The following is a 20,696-nucleotide window of genomic DNA, read 5'->3' as shown; positions in this document are numbered from 1 at the left end:
TTATGAAACATATTTGAAAAAGTATACATTTTAGTATACAACTTCTTAAATGTCGATTGGTATTATTCACCTCCGAGTGTCTATTTTTTACATGCAGTTGACTCTTTGAAACTACGACCCCAGGAGCTTGACTAGCCGGTGAGTTGAGCCCAGTTCTACTGTGAACAAAGCACTACACATTGACTAATCTAAATCAACCGACGCTTAAACACTGTTAAGTTTTTTTCAAATGTATTATTTTGACATTGACTTCATTACTTTAAAGAGCCTTAAGTAATCATGCCTTTTTTTTCCAACCAGTGAAAGGTATTGAAGGCTAGCATATATTTTGTGTGGCTAAACTTCAGTTAGGCTTTTTTTTTTCTTGCCGTTGTCAGTCGGTGCGTGTGAAGCATGAAAAGTTCTGTACAATCAGAACGTGTGTTCAGTGGCAAAAAGAGGAGCAGATTGTCGAGATGGCTCTACATGAACTAATACTGCTACAGTACATCTAAAGCTACTTCTATGTATTTCATGAAAATGAATCCAAACGTTTTAAAAAAAAAAAAAATCCTCCGAGGAGACATTCAGTGGTGAAAAATGACATCCGGCAGGGGAGAGAGGGGAAGCTTAAACTCATCATTTGGACTGAGCGAGTGATGAATTTGCAAATAAGAAATAACAAAGAAGAAGTTTGTCTGCCTGGTGAGTATTCCATCCCTTGTTGCTCAGGTGCAAAGCCCACAGGAGAGTCTCATCGCTCGATACCATCAGACTGGAAACACGTTTCACCCACACAGTCTGCCATTTCCTCAAACTCCTATTCACTCTTGGCGGTTGCGTCTGTGTTCAAATGTGCTCACAATTTCAGCCACTGCATTTATTATTAAGAGTTTTATACAGTGCATCTCTTTTTTTTTTTCCCCCCAAAGTTCACAGGAGGTCATTCTCCTCAACTTGCCAGGCGTGGTCTTGATTCCAGCTCGTCTAGTGACACTAATGGCATGCATAATGCTTCTATATTTGGCTGATACACCCATAACCCTCCCTCACCTGCCACTTAAATAATAATAAATAAAAATCCACTCAAGTTAGGCCTACGCAAAAGCAGCCAAGCCAAAGTCTTGTGCCCTTGTTGGTGTTACCCCTCCCTGCCACCACCTGCTTACTGAAAATATCGGTAGAATCCAAATTTTTATATCAATTTCTTGTCCAGTCATCCTCTTTCTTCTTTTATTCCTGGGGTCAAGGATCACAAGGGTCAGGTGAGAGTGATGGCAGACAAGAAGGATGGTCGTGTTGGTGGTGGTTGTGGTGGTGACGAGGGAGAGGAAGTGGGTCCTCCAAGGTCCTCAGATGGACACCGGACAGGTTATGACCTTGTCCTCCAGCATGACGCTGACCACCAGGAAGACAAAATACAGCATGAACATGATGAAGCCGAGCAGCTTGCTCATGCGCCACTTGCAGGCGGCGATGGAGATGATGACGAAGAGGAGCATGATGAAGAGGAGCACGATGGCACAGAAGAGGCCGTTGGAGCTGACCGTCACGGGTTTCAGGCCGCTGAAGAGGGACCACATGAGCCAGGGGAACGGCAGCCTGTGAATACACAAACACACATTGGAGGCTTTTTCACAATTCAGCTTTGTGTAATTAGACTCAACAATGATGACATGATGACAAAAGGAGACATTTTTCTCTTGTCAAGACTGGTTTTCCTGTTGATATCAGCTTGTTCACACTCAGCAGAGCGTAACATAATGTTCACATACTCAGTGCAGCACAGTGCGACACCTATACCTGAACCTCACACAAAACCAAAATAAAGATTAACTAAAAATCTTGTTGACTCACAGTTCTGTCTCTCACCTTTCTGCAGTATTTAGGAATTTATAGTTGTGCGGGCTAGTTAGCCACCATATCTATGCTGCCTTTATATCAAAATTATAAGGAATGTTTCAAGGAGTCTTTGGGTTGCTGGGAACAAGGGTGTGTCTTGTTTTGTGTCACTCTGTTGTGTTATGATTGGCTGGTCTGTTTATCTTTTAAACCTCTTGAACTGAAATCAACACTGAGGGAAAGCGTGGAATTAGGACCTCGCTACTCAATGGTAGATTGCTCACTTTGACAAGGTACAAACTTGATGTCAGAAATTGAAGTCTACCACTTCTCAACCTGCACAAAGTGTGGATTGCGCTTATATCATTACCAGTATATGGTGACTCTCTCCCATTTAAAAATAAAAAAGTCACTCAGTTGCTTGTTGGCATTTGTTTGACGCGTGAATGAAAATGAAATGTCCAATGAAAAACTCCACGATTTCCTCTCATTCACGGTCTAAAACTGTTTGCTCCTCAGGCAACACCTGAGTCCATTCATTCACTGATTAAATAAACGCTGACCCGAGGACCGGCAGCCAACCGGCACACTGCGCCCCCAAGTGGTGGTAGAAAAGCGAACAAAGAAAAACAAAGAAAAACAACAAAAACATGAAGAAATGTTAATGTTCCCAACATGTTTGTGACCGGAATGGTGTGCAATGCCTGATACTCAAAAACCTAAATAATAATAAATCATACTTCAAATTTCTCAATAATTTAAACAAAAAAAGTAAAAACCCACACAAACTTAAAGAGAAAAATACACATTCATCCAAACAAGCAGATAATATGGCTTTATAAAACCAGCACAGACTCGAATCGTGCTCAGATGGCGTACCCAACAGTAATGTCGAAGATGTTGGAGCCTACGGAGCTCGATACTGCCATATCACCCAGGCCCTTGCGTGCCACAATAACACTGGTGATGAGGTCGGGGATGGAGGTTCCAGCTGCTAATATAGTCAGGCCCATAATCTCTTCTGTAATCCCAATGGTCTCTCCAACCTGCAAAAAAAGAAAAAAAGGAGCTTTGGGGTAAATAAAACCTAATCTTTTGTTCTAGCTATTTTTAATTTCCTCGTGATGCTTGGGAGCTGATGGAGGTGACAAAGCTCGTGCTCTGACAATCTTTTTGTTCTGAATGAGACAGCTGTAATTATTTATGAGGGGTGGATTATAGAATACGGTTTCATTTTAAATGTCAAGGAGGGGAAACGAAGACAAAAGACAAAAAACTGCATCTTGCCTTTGTTTTTTGACAAGGGTTTAGGGTCTTACAATGCTCTGGGACTGCTGTCATGATCACATACTGTAACACCCAATTATTTTTACATGTCATGTCGTCCAGAGTGAGCAAGTCTTTGGGAGCTGTGTACCTGGTGAGCCCACCACACCATTAGGTAGGAGAAGCCTGCAATCCAGGCGATGGCACCCAGGAAGGTGACGGGGAAGAACTTCTTTGACGCCTGAAAGACAAAGAAGAGACAGCAAAGAGTGTATTTAAAAACACAAATCAGGACTCCGCACACGCATCCAAAACTCATGACATTCTTGTTTCAAATGTTTAGAGGTCTCACGCACCGGCTTCCTGACGTCAGGCAGCGTTAGCCACAGGGGAAAGACGATAGGCATGATTAAGAGGTAGGTGAAGCGCTTGCGGGCGGACTCAGGCCAGGACAGGCTCAGAGGCTGGTCCTCCTCCTCCTCATCCTCCGCCTGACACCAATGAAGAAAAACAGCAATAAAGGTTACAAAACATTCTGAAAAGTGGATATTACTACTCAAGACATCAGGCTGTCACTTAAGACTATCATGTTTAGGAGTAACATATAATGTCAACAGGGGTCTCATTTATGAAATAGAGAGTCTAAAATAGAGTGTGCAAAAAACATTTGATTGATAAAACCCTGCATATACCCCTGCAAGTGTGAAGTTTCTTTTTATAAATCGCAAAATGACTTGGAATGATTGGCACAATCAGCCTCAGAGGCTACCCTCTGTACACCTAAGTTCAACCATATATGGTCAATGCAAAGCGCCTCATAAATGTTGATGCACGGACCTGAGCTTGCTGATAACTGGCTCCTTACGGGTGAATTACTGCAACAACCTGCAGCGATTTTACACACCAAAACAATCTGACAACTAAAGTCCTCCTTGCTGATAAATGCACAGTATTCAAAGATATTTCCAAAAGCTACTGACACTCTGCTCTGCTATTACTGAATGCTATTTGATGCATACTTTTTAAACAGCACTGGGCTCCAGGGGTGGGGAAAGTAAGGGTGAGACAGTGCTCATGAATACTAAGCAGAACTTGATTTAAGATTTGAGTTGGCTTATAAACTTTACATTTAAAAGACGATTTTGTGCCTCTGAGGTGATTTTATGTCTTTGTGATAATTCTGTGTCAGTTTTATGGTTGTTTGTGACTCTTTTTGGACAATTGGTGGGTTTTTTTTCTATTTGTGTCTCTTTGTGGTCATTTTGTGTGTCCTTCTGGTTGCGTTGTGTCTCTCTGAAGGATTTAAGGTTTTTCTATTTGTTTCTTTTTTGTGGTCACTGTGTGTCTCTAATTGTAGTTATTTTCTGTCTCTTTGATGCAATTTTGTGTGTGTGAGTGTGTGTGCATGTTTATTTGCGTCTCTGGGGTCATTTTGTGTCTCTTTGAGATAACTTTGGTTTTTTGTCTATTTATGTCTCTTTGTACTCATCTGGGTCTCTTTGAGGTAACTTTGTGTCTTTTTTTGCTGTTTGTAGTCATTTTGTGTTTTTTTTTTTTTTGCTTTCTTTTGTGTCTCTTTGTGGTCATTTGAGTCTTTTCCAGGTCAATACTACATTTTTCATGTGAAGATCAAGGGCCCCTGGACCTGCACCCGGTAGCCAGTTATCAATCCTTGGACACATGAGTTATGCAAATTCCCTCATCAAGTTTGTTTTTATGGATCCTGATGTTTGTGTAGAAAGTGCCCTTTTCCCCCTTTAGGCCCTGTTTTGTGCGTTAGTAATAACTGTAAATGAGGCCCCTGTTGTTTAACTTAGTAAACAGGCAAATGGCAAAATGAGATGAGTCATTTTTTTCATGTCAGTGTCTGCTTCAGCTTTATAACTTTTCTCACTGGTACAAACCTCTCCATCGCAACTTTCCTAAGAGGAAGGCAGCACTCTTGCAACACAAGCACTTCAAGAGGAAAAAACAGCACTGAGGTCTGCAGAAATTGATGGCAGGACCTGGAAGTACATGTGCCTTTGGTGCATGTGCCTTTGCTCTGTGGTGACCTTAAGACAGAGGAGTCTGATGACTGTGATTTGGGAGATTGCACTGAGCCTGAAGGGCCCTGCCTCTCCACTCATCAGAGGCTCATCACTGCGGACTGCTGATGCTGACTGCTGATGCTGGTTGCACCGGCAGACCCCCGGGGTCTGATTGGACCTGCCACTGGAATGCCAAGTGAGCCAAAGATTGCCACCTCTCTGCAGATCAGCGTCAAATAAGCTTGTCACTGTCTGAAGATGACACAAACAGAGGTGCTAGCGAGAAAGACAACTAAGTTATCTTTTAATTTATGGCGTTAAACTCCATGATCAGCTCAGCGTTTGTGCTGACTTCTGCAAAAGCAGTAGCTCAATTAAAAATTCTACTACTTGTAAACTTTAATGGTTCAACAACAAAGCCTTCTGAGAGTGGAAACATGTCTTGGGTCCCTTTGTATCCAATTATACAGGATGCTGAGGAGCCGTGGGGACCTTCAGAGAACAAGTTCACACATGCAGATCAGAGCAGAACACAATGATGACCTAAAATCTGTCTCTTGCCCTTTTGAGAGTGACGTTAGCCAAGGTGTTAAAAAAAAGGCAGCAAAAGGGTGCAGAAGACATAGACTGGGCAAAAATACAGACAACAGGGCAGATGTTGATAATAGATGTTGCTCAGTAAATAATCATTTTCTCAAGAAAATTATTTAACAGCTTCAATCACATCAGCTAAGCATGCCCACAGAGCGAAGCAGAAATCTTTCAAGATGGCTCCTGCACGAATCATGAATCATATGGAGCTTATCCTGCTGTGACAGCTACTGCTGTTGAGTATTGCCTGGTAACCTTGGTAATCAGAGCTGCCAAACAAAAGGCAGCACTTGCATCACTTATGCTGAGCATTCTGATTTCTCCTCCTCTCCATATCCAGATGGCTGCATTGTTGTCTGTTAAAAGGCCTAAAACCAAAAACCTGAGGCTTCAGAAAAATCAATTCTGAACCAAATCTAACACTTTCATCGATGTAAAGATACAAGAGGTTTTCAATAGTGTTACTATGTGCTTGTGTTTGCAGGATAATAATAGCAACGTTGCATTATTTTGCAGTTTGCCCTGCAGCTCTTTCATGGATATGTTGACTGCAAGCAGGTGGCTGTTTCTGGCTGACACTGCACACTGTGTGTCTGTCATTTGTCTATTTATGCTTTACTTGCTTTCTCTGCTAAAGTACCCCTATAGAGATGGTGCTCCCTTCTTTGAGTTGGTTCCCAAATGCCAGCCCCTTGGGGGCCTTTCCTGCCCTGTGGTGCCTCAGTTGGCAACACTGCCAACTCCGAGCTTAAAGGCACTGACTTTTACCAGGCACCACAGAGCTGTGAGGGGAGGCGTGACATTTGCTATTTCTTTTTTTCCTCCCAGAGGGAAGCGCGTGTGCTGACACCTGGTGTGAGGCAACAAAGCTACAAGAGTTGAGAGTCACAAAAAGTGTAAGCACATAAGCACAGCTGCAAAAAAAGGCTTCACCCTGATGCATATGCATTATTTTGTTGATGCAGCATTTAGTATTGTGGCGAGGACAGAATGACGGGACTTATGAGAAATGACTTGTCTCTTTTCTTACTCTTGTCCAATCCTCTTTCTGAATATGTTTATAGTAATCACACAGCACAGGTGCAATCTGACACGCAAAGACTACACTCATTTCTTTCAACACTATTTAAAGTGTCATATCAAAAGAGTCATATTTTATACTATTCATCTTTTTGGAACATAATTCTTTATTGATGTGCTGCTGTAAAAGCTGCCACGGTTTGAATATCAGCATTTGCCATTTGGATTTTTTTTTTCACCAGACACAGAGGCTCCATCTGGATGTGTAATCCTCATATCATTTTATCAAAAAGGAGAGATATTCAAATATGATGTTACTTCCTCCCTGAAACCCATGACACACATGATACACAGTGCTTTTCCCCCCAAAAATCTTTTTTTGTTGTGACAGAGGAAGAGCTGAGTCACATATTTCTGCTAGATAAGATTCTTTTCTGTTATTTACGTTAGGGAGTAGAGGAGTTTCACGCTCTTATAAATATTCAAACTGTGTGCCAAAAGCAGAAAATCCCAAATATTTTTTTAACAGATGGACAATTTGCTGTACGTCAAATCCTGAATGTGCTTAATATACATTTTACAAGAAAAAAAAACATAACAACATGAGAATCAGATGAATGTATACTATTTATATTTATGATAAATAAACCCTTTAATTTTTGTTTGTCAGCATCTGATCATTTCTGTAAGCACAGCTTGTAAAGGTCTTCACAACAAAAAAAGAGAGAAAGGAAGTAGTCCTGGAAGTGTGCTGCAGATTTTAATTTGACCTTGACTAACCCCTTATTCCCCAATCTTCGTTGCCACGGCATCCAGGAGGAATTGAACAATTAATATGACGGGGCCTCTGGCGGCTTATGAAGGTGTGAGCTGTTTCCAGCTACTTCCTGGCTGACACAGACAGGTGCACTGCGGGACACATCTCTAAAAATAGCAGCATGTGGGAATCAGACACGCCAATAAGCGTCCAGATTGCCCAAATTCAGTGAATCCCCACCTGAGAAAGGTGTCTCTAAGTTTTGAGGTGAGTCTAAAATATTTCTTACATAGGCACCATTTTTATAGGTGCAAATATTTTCCACTTCGGGGGAGTGATGGCAGTTTTATCTGTAAAGATTATTATTAAACCAAGAGTGAGGGATCAATCTGAGAACAACTCAGTGCAGTGGAAAAGATCAATACACACATGGTCATGTTGAGAGTCAGGGCTCATATTAAGCAGCTTCTTGTGCAGTCTATTCTGAGAGCCTCCTATATGCTTCCACACCAGCTTGTATTTATAGACTTCTGTATCTTATCTCAGAGGAATGCGGTGTGTCAAAGTGATACAGTATTTTTTTTTTTAGGTGCAGAGAGCACATATTTTTTACTCTATGAGAGCAGTGTTTTTTTTAAAAGACTGGGCTTTGATTTAAAGGGGGATTTTACAAGATTAACATCCCTACAGTTTTGTGAAGACCTTTGAATGCAAAACTACTAGTCACATTATAGTTTATTTGCAAATCCTTTGACACATCCTTGCAATAAAATGTCCTTTTAAAAGGTAAAAATATAATAATACAGAGGTACAGCAGCTTAAAATGAGGTAAACTTCATCAGATTAACCAAGAAAACGGTCAATAAAATTTGATTTAGGCCTTGAAAAATACCCCAGCAAAATTATGAGGAAAAAATTACAAAATCTGGATGAAGTCATGGAGACTGAACACAGAATATAAAATTTGCTGGATTCTCATGTGTGTAACTGGTATTATGTATTATTGAGACACTAAGCATTTCCACAAGTAACCACAGGTGTCACAAGATTAACCTAAACATTAAAAATGTTATTAAGTATATGTAATGCACTGGTTTCAACTTGTAGTGTGAAACTAAATATTTCAGCCCCCAAAACTGAGCTGAAAATTCAACTTTTCTGCTCTGTGAATGGTAGCAGGATTCAGTCAATCTTGGGTTTACTCTTGGTCAGTAAAACGAGTGAGAATCCAGCAGGATGACCGACACGCCCGTCTCCTCCTCCTGCTTCCTTCTCAGCGTGCGACTTTGAATCGCTGCCCTTTTGCCCCAGGACCGTCTGCTGGCCTGGCAGGTCGCTGCGACCCACCATCATCGCTCATGCCAGCACAACTTCTGCAGGTGCCATTCTGAGGCCTGGCTGTATGTCAAAGACTGTGCGTGTGTGTGTGCGCACATGTGCGAGTGTGTTCACTTCGAGCACCCAGCGGCGGGGAGCAGCAGGTGAGTGAGGAGTGTGATTACAGAGCTCAGTGGGAGTAGGCGGGTCTTTGGCAGGTCTGGCTGAAGATGGAGGAACTCGCCCGGGTGCATGCTGGGAAATTATCAGCAGTAGTGACCTGTGCCATCGTCAATGCAACCTTTGCATTAATCACATTCAAGGTGGAACACAGACGCAAATGAGAGGCATAAAATATCCACAAATGACTCGAAAACTTTGACTCTTAAATTTGTCTCTTGCATTTCCACGAGACCTTGTTAATCGGATAGGTGATATTTTGGTGAGAGAAAACAATGGAGTTTGGAAAAACACACTGCGGTTTCGTCCTGTTGTGTGCGTATATCTGTATGTCCTGTGATTTCTTACCGTCTCCCCCTCTTGACCTGCTGTTCCGTTCATGGGTGGTGTCACTTCCACCTCCACACTGGAGCTGTTTGGAAGGTTCTTATCTGTGGGAAGTTTAAAGGATAATTAAAGTGAGAAGCAGTAAGAGGGATTAAAGCTGGCATTGCCTCAAATGGGAGTGTTAGCTGTTCTGATGTAGAGCGAGGCGGGAGACAGCATCTGAGCAATGTTAAGTTAACCCCTTAAAGCCTACTGACACAAACTTTTTTTTATTAAACCGCCCCCCCAAATTGAAAAAACTATGTTTTTACCTCATTAAATTTATTTTACAGCTATAGCTACTTTAATAAGCGGGAACCTGTGGATGTCTTCATTTTTGTTACAAAAACTACGCAAATTATGATATATTGTGCATGCTATGCAGGATTTTCCTAAAAAAATTAAACAAAGCAAATTAATGTAGAGACTCAAACAGAAGTAATCCCTCATGCCTGCGACCAAATCACAGCTGTGATGATATACAGTACAACAGCGCTCCCCCTTGTGTGATATTGCTTAAATAACACATTAAAACAGGATTGTTGTGGAACTCAAAAAGTTAACTGTGTTGGTATTAGTCTAGGTAAATGAGATAATTAGTATTAACTGAAAAAATAAGAATCAAAATCTATCAGTATGAGATTCCTTGACTTCCCATATTGACATAATTTTTTATTTCCCAAAATACATCAATGCCATAAGAGAATATACAAAATGAATTCATGGCTTATAGTTTTGGTTTGCCATCCCAAGATTTCAGTGGCCCCCTCTGAATACTCATATAAAAAATGTCTGGGGGTGCCACTGACTTTTATCATGGTCGCATTGTAAGCTTGTTCACTGCGTAGTCAACCCTCTGTTTGAAATTGAATTGATTTATCTGTTACCATCTGAAGAAATTATTTAAAGGTGGTTAACAATTCTCTTTGTTCACACAGGCATATGTCGATCAACTAATACTTTGTATTGGCACTACTACTCCCAAGTCTGCGTCATTGTGATTTTTTGAGGTTTAATTCTAATAAGAATCACATTCACTTTAACACAGAATGTAATGATCAAACATTGCATTTTATTTAAGATTCTCTCTCTGCATTAAAGAGTATGTGCACGTCTAAGGCTGTTTATACCATGTGTCTCCCTCATCATATCCTGCTGGCTGACTCCATTTCATTTGAGGCCAGAGTTGCTTAACAGCCCTTATTAAAATACAAAGAGCTGAAAGCCATGTAATCAGATGATAAAACTATAATTGCTGTGGAAATTGCTTTAATCCAAGTGTGGTTGTGACACAATTAGAAAAGATTCCCAGATAGATAATGTGACTTGATGCCACTGTCGTCCAGCACATGACATCTCTCCTTTGCTTGGATGCTATGATATTATGGATAAAGATGGACTTTAGTCAAATGCATCATATACTAAACTACCCTCAGAGTAAATCTTGTTTTACTACAGACAACAATTTAAAATATGTGAGGCATGAAAAGTAAAGTATGCTGGGATGACTACCAGTCATGAATTTTGATTAAGATGGTAATATGTTAATGTGGCGCTGTTAGCATAATTTTGCCTTGTTGATAAACATCCATGCCTTGCTTTGATTCTGCTGCTCTGACTACATTGTGGCCATGAAAGTGCTTCCTCTGGCCTCCTGTTTATCCTTTGGTCCAATGCTCTTTGAAGTGAAAAACACACATAAATTACACTTGGCAGTGACTGTGATTGATTTAAATACTGCTTGAAAACAACACTTGCAATCAATTTGGCAGTTCTTGATAATGTCATGCTTGTTTAACATTGAATGTGATGCTCATTAACTGTTTCAGTGGGCGATCCTGATGACTAATATAAGGAATATTAAACCAGATAATGCATAATCATGAAGTCTTAGCAACAGCAAAGTGGTCTTTGTGAATAATCAGCTAATATCTAATTGACCCTTTACGAAGCCCCGCCCCTATAAATACCATCAAATTTCTAAAAAACAAAAAGGCAGTTTCAGAGACATGAAGACAGAGGGGTCTATAATAAGCATTTGAAGGATATATCCGGGATGTAAAACCCACTCTGCAGCAAAAACAGGCAAAAAGATAAGGCTACACATCACAGTGAAAAAAGTGAACCAACTCAGAAGAAAATTAAAATAAAAGGAAACCATGGAGATTTTCAAGGTGTGTGCAGAAAAACGGTGTTCAGGTTCTCCTGCTGCTGCCAGCGGTCCGGGGCAAGCCAAACACTGTTCATCTGCACACACCGTGAAGACACATCACTGGAAGAACATCAGCAGAGGTTCCCTGTTTCCCTCCAATGTTCCTGTAAAGCAGGTTTCTTTATCCACTGTTATAATCATTAAAAAGCAAAAGCAGCATGTGTATACATTTGGAAGGCTAGCGTGTCAGTAGCTAGCTAGTTGACTGCAAATTCTAGGATGTGAATTTTGTTTTGGAGTGTGGAAAAAATGAGAATATCTCTTTACAACTTCTTTGGCTAACAAGTATCATAATTATACATGCCCCACGTTCAACATTTAGCTCAAAATCCATAAAAAACAGCCTAAAAATGAAGAAAATCTGACAGTCAGTTATTGACATTTTAGATAATATGCTTAGTTCCTGTTTTGAATGGAAGATGAAAAGATCAAAGCTACCACCAGCAGCTAATTAGCTTAGCTTAGCATAAAGACACAAATCTGCACAACCATACTGATGACCTTTAGAGGTGATGGAAGGCAGATTTTGTTACTTTGGACAGAGCCAGACGAGCTGTTTCCCTGTTTCCAGTCTTTATGCTTAGCTGAGCTAACTGGCTGCTGGTGGTAGCTTCATATTTAAAAAACTGACATGTGAGCGGTGTCAACCTTCTAATCCAAATCTCAGCAAGAACGAGAATTAATAAAATGCATCCAAACTGCTTCCTTAACATCTGAGGAACATGACAGGGCTTTTTACCTGAACGGCTTGCTACTCCATTGGCCTTCTCGCTGTCCTCGACTTGGCATTTCTTTTTAGCGATCTTGTGAAGAATGGATGCCTTCTCTCGAAACTTCCCTGTAAAAGAATCACCACAAAGGTTAAAACATAAAACAGAGAGCCACATACCGCAGCATCTTTAGCCTCTAGGCCTCGTCCCAGTCAGAGCTCCTTCGCTGTCACCTTTGACCCCAGATGGGTCACATTTTGAAAAAGCACAATGCATACGGGGTGGCGGCTTTACACAAAACTGCTGTTCAAACAACACCGAGTCAATATGACATAGCATATCATATACTGATGATCCTGCATTGTCCTGGGTCCTTGGTGGAGGCAAAGCCAGCAGGGAGACAATCTCTTGTGAAGATATCTGCCTTCTGGAGGTCAGACTCACTCCTGCTCACTTCAGTTCTCACATCAGATCAGAAACTCACAAGAGATGTCAGAGGCTAGCGGGGAAGTAAAAGCAACCAAAGGTTTTGCTGGGGTGAGCATCACAGCACATCAGAAGAAATAAATGCATAGGTTTAAGACACTGGATTCAAATATTTAAACAGGAAGATTTTATCATTATTATAGATTGTCTTTTTTTTTTACTGCATGCAAAGCTTTAGACAAAGAGAAACACTGTAGCATGCAAGAGACATCTGCTAGTTGAGCATTGAGTCAATATTTGAAAATCGCTCATGTTGATACATATTTTTTTGCTGATAACATTTATTGATTCAAAAACACTGGAAAGATGATGCTGTGACGCAGTAGACTGAATTGAACCCAGGCATCTATTGAACACCATGACTTTGTGGCTTGCATAAGCAGCCCTCTTGACATTACAAATAATGGCTCACGCAAGCCACTTATGCCAGGGTTGTAATGACTAGCAATGATCGGCCGCTGGCTTGTGGAACAATGACTTTACATGGATTCCCAATGTCCTGAAATCCCCCAACGACACATGGACAGATAACAATACAGAAGAAATATGACTCCAAATGCACAAAAAAAATCACAGGTTTTTATGTTTCAATATAATAAGATGTTTATATTTGTTGGTTACGCATTCATAAGAAATTTGTCATCTATCAGGTTCTTTTGGCTTAAACCTATCCATATTTCATTTCACTGACTTCCTGTGCGTGTCAGTTTTTGCAAGCATGTCCCAATCAGCCCTTTGTAATCAATGTGAAAGATTTTTTTTTTTTCATTTTAAGAGGGCATGGCTGATTTGTCAGTGCTTGACACAGTGACGCATCAATACGTATTCCACCCAACCATGTCAAAACTGTCTGTGACCTTCTGGAGAAATCATTAACCACCCTAAGTCACCGCCGGCCTTCCTCCTGTCCCGTCTATCTCACTCCACGTTTCTCCATCACCCCTGTTTTTCTCACTCATCTGTCTTTTTCAAACACCATCTTGCTATCACTCTGCCTTTTTGTCGTTAGCAACGCACAGCCCCTCCCCGCCTCTCTCTCTTGCAGACACACACATGCGCACAAAGACATACGCACATATGTACTGTACATTTTCACAAGACAGCATCACACATTCCACTGCCTTGACATCACTCACCTTAGGCAGACAGTGTCAGTGGGTTGTGTTTGGCAGTGTGCATTTGCGTGTGTTTGTTTGTACAGATGTGGGTGGGACATCATTGTCTTTGCTTGAGAATACAAGTAGCAGGGTTGGGCTTTTTGAAGAATTTCAAAGGAAATTGTTGCCAACACTAACTTTAAAGGAAAGGAATGACAAAGAAAAACACTCAGGTTTCAGTGCTAGCTCTGAACATATTTCTACAAACACCAGGCAGAGAACGGTTAAAGAAGCAGGAAAGCGGAGAAGGTTTAAAGTTTTCAGGCTGGTCGGCAAACTGCATGATAACCAGAAAGCTGAAATGCCTTCCTAAATTGCTTTTTATTTGACTGAAGAAATAATTGCAGTCAAATCCCATAGTATCATAATACAGATACTGCCTGCTGCTTTTGAATAACCCTCACAGAACATAAAGAGGAAATGGAGGACACCAATAAAATGTGCTTTCAGCTTCCTTGTTCATTTTAACCATTTTTTAAGGAAATAAACAAGATATATATATATAAAAAAAGATCATTTATGGCCTATAGCTTACAGGAATTGCACTTCTGTTTCTTCACCTACTATTAAAGTGATACTGATTTTTAACCATACATATTATATATAGCATACATATTTTTAACCAGGTATGTGTCAATGAGGTGTGGGGAGTGTGTGCAGATAAATAGTGTGAAAGCACCCCCCATGCTGGCAGCACCAGGAACTCACCACAGATGCAGCATGATCCTTAATGCGTCAATTTGTATCATCAATGACGCAATCAGGAGAAAGTGGGTATACTTTCTTATATATCCAGTGGCTTTTTGGCTAATAGGTGACTAATGCAAATGTCAGGAAAAAAAGAGGTGGGCATACCCTGTTAACCTGCATATACCCTCCACTACACCACTGCCAGTGTTGTACTCAAGGCCACCTCAACCAAGATCAAATCGTGACCTGGGCTACAGTGTATTGAGATTTAAACAAGATCAAGACCAAGACATTGAAGTCCAAGACCAAACCAGTGTGACTGAGTCAACACCAAGACCAATACATTGTGAGTCCCACACGGCATGACTCATGTATGATAAAATGTGGAACATGAAAATTACCTCTGTAATTGATCTGAAAAGATCCACATTTCCCTAAAAACACTCACAAAAACAAATGAAGACTTCTCACTTTATTCATTCAGCAGCACACACACCCCTTACCCCAATGACACAGACCTGGTTGAAAATTGGAAAAGTATCCCTTAGCAATAAATATATTTAGACATTTATTTTGATTTTTTTTTTCCAATTTAGTGAATTCCAATAGAGTCAGATGCTAAGATCTGCTCAGCTAGCGCAAGTTTAGTGTTTTTCTTTCCTCCACCAAGCCTGGATCAAGCTATTGCCTCTTTAAAGGTAGTTATGTGGATTATCTAAGAGCACTTACTAAGATGTCACCCATCAAAATAGATAATTTCCATCTACAGACAAACACCTACAAAATAAATCAAGTAAATTTAGTAGGAGCTTTAGCTATCTTTTACCTGATAGCTTTCTAGTTGCTGCAAATTAAAAAATTCACAGAGATGATACATTTCAATATTAAACTCATGTCAAAAATATGTAGTTACTACAATTTGCCTTACATTTTGAGTACAATTGGAAATTTCACAATTCTTTAGCTCCATGTGGGCAAACACACACACAAAAAAAACATGACAGTTCCAATTTGCACAATGAAGCAACTGCAGTCTTTAATAACCAACCAAGTCCAGCCCTTCCCTAGCTGTTGTCATTTTCCCTGTCAGCTCTGCCTGTTACACAACCACTGGGTATATGAGTCACTCCAGTTTGCCAAATTCAGCAACGTACGTCTTACATGTGTGCACCCGCTGCTGGTGCAAGTGGAACCTCCAAGTAAGCGCTGAGGCATGGATGATGTATTTCTCAGCGATGCAGATGGGTAACAGGGCCAAAGGAAAAAAAGCAAAGATAAAGGAAAAAGAAAACCTTGTGCATTGTGTTTTCAGGGGATGGTATGATGTGCTTTTGTGTGTGGTTTTACCTGCTAAAATAACAACAAACATCTTTAAATCTGACTAAGAATCCAAAGATGAAGCTTTCTCAGAGAGTCAAACATAAACAACATTAGTGATTTTCTGCAATTTTCCCAGTTTCTTAAAATATCTTGTTAGTGAATAGAATGAAAATCCATAGAAACACACTACACACAGCAACACACAATATGTACATATTCTCTGGGCAGAAATTAAAAAAAAGCCCAAAATAAAAATGAGAATAAAAAGTAAATTTTCAAAAAATGGCATGGCTACCATGATTTGCACTTATGTCAGTGAAATCTCAGAGAGGTTATCAAATGTAAAAATAATAATGAGAATAAAATTGATCAAACTATGTTGCAGGCAAACAAAAAATGGGGTTGGAGTTGCTGGTTTATGATTACGATGGAGAAAAATCAAGAGGGATGACAGAGGCTGACTCAAAGAATCAAGTGAAAACTTTAAGGCTTACCTTCCTCAGTCATTGAGTGATAATATTTTAGTTTCCCATAAGTCCCAAGCTCTACAACATCACAGCAAAAGACAAGGGTAAGGCAACGAACACACAGAGAAAAGGAAAAGAGTGAACATGACAGAACAACACAGGTCCGCTGGTTCTACATCACATTCTGTACAAACACTCACACGAGCACAAGGAGTGACACACAGAAAGACGAAGTCTCTCAGAGTCATCACTGCATAAGTGCAAAACAAAGCGGTAAGAGTTGAATTACAAATATAAGTACATGATAGTGTTACAGTAACTTAGTCTAATAAAGAGCCTGCCAATGGCAAGGGTTAGATGGCTATTAAATAGGAACTGCGAGAAAAGGGGAGGGGAAGGGGCTTTCAGTATACTAGAAAAAATAATCAAAGAGGTTCATACAATGATATATTAAAAAACAAACAGAACAGGAAAGTCAGAAGAGAATTTACTGGGTCAACATGCAACAAAAAGATGAGTCCTCCTCTCCTCTGCACGCACGCTGATTCAAAGGCTTGATGATTCAGCATTTTATTGCCACAATGAAACCCGAACAATTAATTTGATTCCCTTACTGTAGCAGTTCTTCTTGCTACAGTAAATAGACGGTCAGCACATCTGCATGATGAATTAGCCGGGAATTCAAACCTGCAGCAACAGCTGAACGTGAAGCAGCAGAACAGAAGACACCACACCACAAGGCTCTACCCCCCACACTGCAGTTTGGCTTGGAAAGTTGCTCGCTGCTCATAACTGTTCTGCCTTGTTCAACAATAGCGACTGATGGCATGAGCATTTAGTTTTAGCATGGCTCTGTCCAATTCCCTTAACCCTACACTTGTAAAGCTGCTCCAAATGTGATTAAAATAGTGCTGAAGTGTACTAATGTCTAAAGCAAAATCACAATGTTTTCTCAAGGACAAAATACAGTGCCAACTATTCATACAAATTACAAAAAACCCCAGGAAATTTATAGTAAACATATATTTTAAAAAGGCAGTCAGAATGTTCTGTTTTTCATAGCAACTATCTGCATAGCTTGGTGACACGAGAAAAGTGATGTAAAGCTTAAGTTGGTAACTCTTTTGAAACTGTCATTTTATTCTGAAAGAAGTGCATGTGAAAAAGATCATGTCCCTTCTCCTTCTTCTTTTCTCTTCTTCAAATGGTCTTTGCTAGAATCAGTTGCAGCTTACGACAAGAAAAAAGAGTAGGCAGATGTATATGATTTTTTTGACAGTTTTATGATTTTTTTTTTTTTTTTTACCAACTACAGCTTTAATGTTTAACTTTGAATGTACACTCGTGAACTAACCACAGCCATTTATTTGTTAAGCCCTAGGTTCTCCTATTTCATGCTTCTATCAGACAAGATCATCCAGATGGATAATCATGATGATGGAGTACCAACAAATTTGGCAAAACTGTATTTCCATACTACACACACTAAGCTTAGAAAAGTTTACAAGACAAACTTTAATTGGAATTTACCTCTCTGAAACGTGAGTAAATTGGCTTGATTTCTTTCAAAAACATGGAAGAAGGCAATAAGCAGCTTAAGAAGAAATTACCCAATAATAATAATAATTTTAAAAAAAAAGGAAAAATAACAGGACATTTACCTGAAACTTAGCACACAAAAAAATCAAACAAACAAACAAAAAAGAAACAGAAAAAATAAAAGTCAACAGGGAAATTACTTGAAAATTGACTTGACTTTAAAAATATTATTATGATAAATATAAAGAAAGTTTTCTGGATTTTTCCCCTAGATTTTTTAAAAACAATTTTCTAAATCTAGTGATTTCTTACAATATGCAAAACATTTCTTGCCAAGTTGTTTCTTGCCCCCATGTTTTCAAGATAAAAACAAATCAAGGGGCTCATTCCTTAATACCGCAAGTCCTTTGTTATTTTGACATATGTGAATGTTGTTAATTATTGTCAGTGTGATTCGATGTTAATTTCTTTGCACTATCATTTTGGACAGGAGTGTCTTGCAAAAGAAAGAATCCCTAGTTATATAAAGGTTAAGCAAATTAAATGTATTCTTGAAATTGATTAAACTCTCTTCATGACCACAGTTTTGTACATGTAGTAGGTGTAAAGTACAGTATGCCTACATGCACTCACACTAATATCCAACTCTACCCAACAGTGGGCGACCACTCCACTCACATCTGAGGGGATTATGGTGGGAATCTCATGCCAAATGCGAGACTTGGCAGCCCTGAAGACACAGTCTAATGAGATGAAAACACATCCTGTTGCAGAGTGTCTTACTCATCTGCTGCACTCCCAGACAAGTGCCTCAATCCCATGTGATTAGGCGATTTGGGTTTCAAGTGCACCATCACTGTAAGGCCAGCCTCTAAGTGAGGCTGCTCTAAGGGCAATTAACCCAAGACACAATCGCTGGCCACACTTGTCTGTTTGCTCTCTGCAGCCAGGGAGCGAGGGAGGCTTGTTGTTGTTTACCAAAGGCCCTCTTGTCCTTGCGGTGTGACCTCTAAACCTCCAGTGAGCTGTGTGCTAGAAGTGTGTGTCTGTGTGTGTGTATTCCCGCTTTGTCTGCTGGGGGTTGGGGTGTCAGGGAAATTCACAGTCTGTGCTGAAGCAAAAAGGCTTTTAACATTGATTCTTTCACCCACCCGGCGCAGGACGAGCTCAGAGGGCGCAGGAGGGGGTGCGGCATGTGCGTGTGTGTGAGGTATGAGTGTGCGTTGGAGGGATAATGGGTTGATAGGTGCTGGTCCGCTGGTCACAGTTACATAACATACTGGTGTTACGATGATCTATCAAAGAAAATTAAAAGAGCAAGATTTAAAGATTCAAAGGGAAATATTTGCTAGATAAGATGGGGTCAAAAGAATCATTTCGAGAAACAGCTATTTGTACATGAGATGCTTAATGCCTCTCTGATTTCCCCAAATTACTGTCCCTTTAAAAGAATATACAGAATATTTTGAAACATAGGTGTACATTTTTTTGTGTGGTTGGGGGGGGGCTTATACTTAAGCTGAAAATTGATGCGGAAAAAGCAAAAATAGGTGCAGCTTATAGCTTATTCTGTAATTTTTCTTCAAGAATATGCTTTAAAGCGTGACTGTACATCACCTTTGCTATGAATTCAAGTATGAATGTTAAACAATAATAAATCGGTGTGCTTTAACAATATAGGAGAAGGTATTTCATGAATAATAATCTTGTTGCAAATACAGTATATAATTTATTACATTTCCAAGATGCTACCATTTTCAACAGATGCCTACATGACCTTGATATTGGTGTTAAATGTAATTGCTGAAAATGTTGTAAGAACAGTGTTACAATTATTATTATTTTTTACAAAGCTACAGCACAATGTCAATATTTTATATCTGCATAAATGGAAAATATATTTCCATTGCACAAGGGGTGGGAGGTCAGTGACAATGAGTGCATTATTGAACCATGTGATCAATGGGGCTGGGTCACCACAAAGACTGTACTGCTGGCAGGGGAGCAGAGCAGTATGGGGCAAACTGTAATTGTTGGCTGGGACAAATGGATTAACCTCTCACACTAAATGGCTGTGAAAAATAATGGAAAGTCATAACATAGAAAAATCAAACCCTAAAGATATTTAGGTTTCCTTTTCCTTTAGCGTTGCCTTGTTTTCTTAATTCATTTGGTCCTGTTTAGGTAAACATTACGCCTTTGGAAAATTACATACACACATAAGCCTCATTTACTGCCCTTAAGCTGATTTCCTTCCGTGCCTCCACCAAAAACTTCCAATAAAACAGTTGGCCGCATTCTCATTTGCCTCACCAGTTAACTCAATAAGCCTACACTCTGCCAACATGGGTGTATCCAGGTTTACCCAAATGACCTTGTCCTCTCTATGCTCAGCGCGTGGAGGTCTTTGGTACGATGTCTGCTCAATAAAATAGGCCAAACATCAAAAAAGGTGCATTGTGAGCGATCTTTCCAGTCAGTTAGATAACGTGAGTGAGATAAACATTGGCTACTTCATTTGTTCAATGCCAACAGGAGTCACCAAAGTGAATATCAGATGGTACCAATGCTCAGCCAATAAATCGGTGCTTTCCTAACCACTGCTGTATGGTCTGTTGTCAAATACAAGCAGCCATCATCTTCCATACTGAGGTCAACCTCAGCTGTGGGCATCCACACACTCACCACCACCACCAGAGTTCACATCTCAGGTGATGAATCTTATTGAGGCGCTTGAGCCAAAGGCATGCACGCAGCCTGAATTCTG

General features: G+C 40.1%; 1 protein-coding gene across 5 annotated transcripts in view; it reads right to left on the bottom strand.

Annotated features, from left to right (window-relative positions):
- Positions 1-335: 335 nt before the first annotated feature.
- LOC121962017 (sodium/potassium/calcium exchanger 2-like) overlaps positions 336-20,696 on the bottom strand; it is a 58,727-nt gene continuing 38,366 nt past the window's right edge. For 3 of the 5 annotated variants that reach the window (XM_042512184.1, XM_042512182.1, XM_042512181.1), the window contains 7 exons: positions 16,418-16,468; positions 12,300-12,398; positions 9,331-9,413; positions 3,444-3,578; positions 3,239-3,328; positions 2,701-2,867; positions 336-1,581 (listed from right to left, as the gene is read on the bottom strand). In XM_042512184.1, the coding sequence (XP_042368118.1) occupies positions 1,332-1,581; positions 2,701-2,867; positions 3,239-3,328; positions 3,444-3,578; positions 9,331-9,413; positions 12,300-12,398; positions 16,418-16,468 (875 nt within the window). In that variant the 3' untranslated portion in view covers positions 336-1,331. The remainder of the gene's footprint in view (positions 1,582-2,700; positions 2,868-3,238; positions 3,329-3,443; positions 3,579-9,330; positions 9,414-12,299; positions 12,399-16,417; positions 16,469-20,696) is intronic. The other 2 variants (XM_042512185.1, XM_042512186.1) reach the window with 1 other exon arrangement.

The sequence above is a fragment of the Plectropomus leopardus genome, chromosome 23 (assembly GCF_008729295.1).
Source record: "Plectropomus leopardus isolate mb chromosome 23, YSFRI_Pleo_2.0, whole genome shotgun sequence".
NCBI lineage: Eukaryota > Metazoa > Chordata > Actinopteri > Perciformes > Serranidae > Plectropomus > Plectropomus leopardus.
This window is presented reverse-complemented; position numbering and strand designations above follow the sequence as displayed.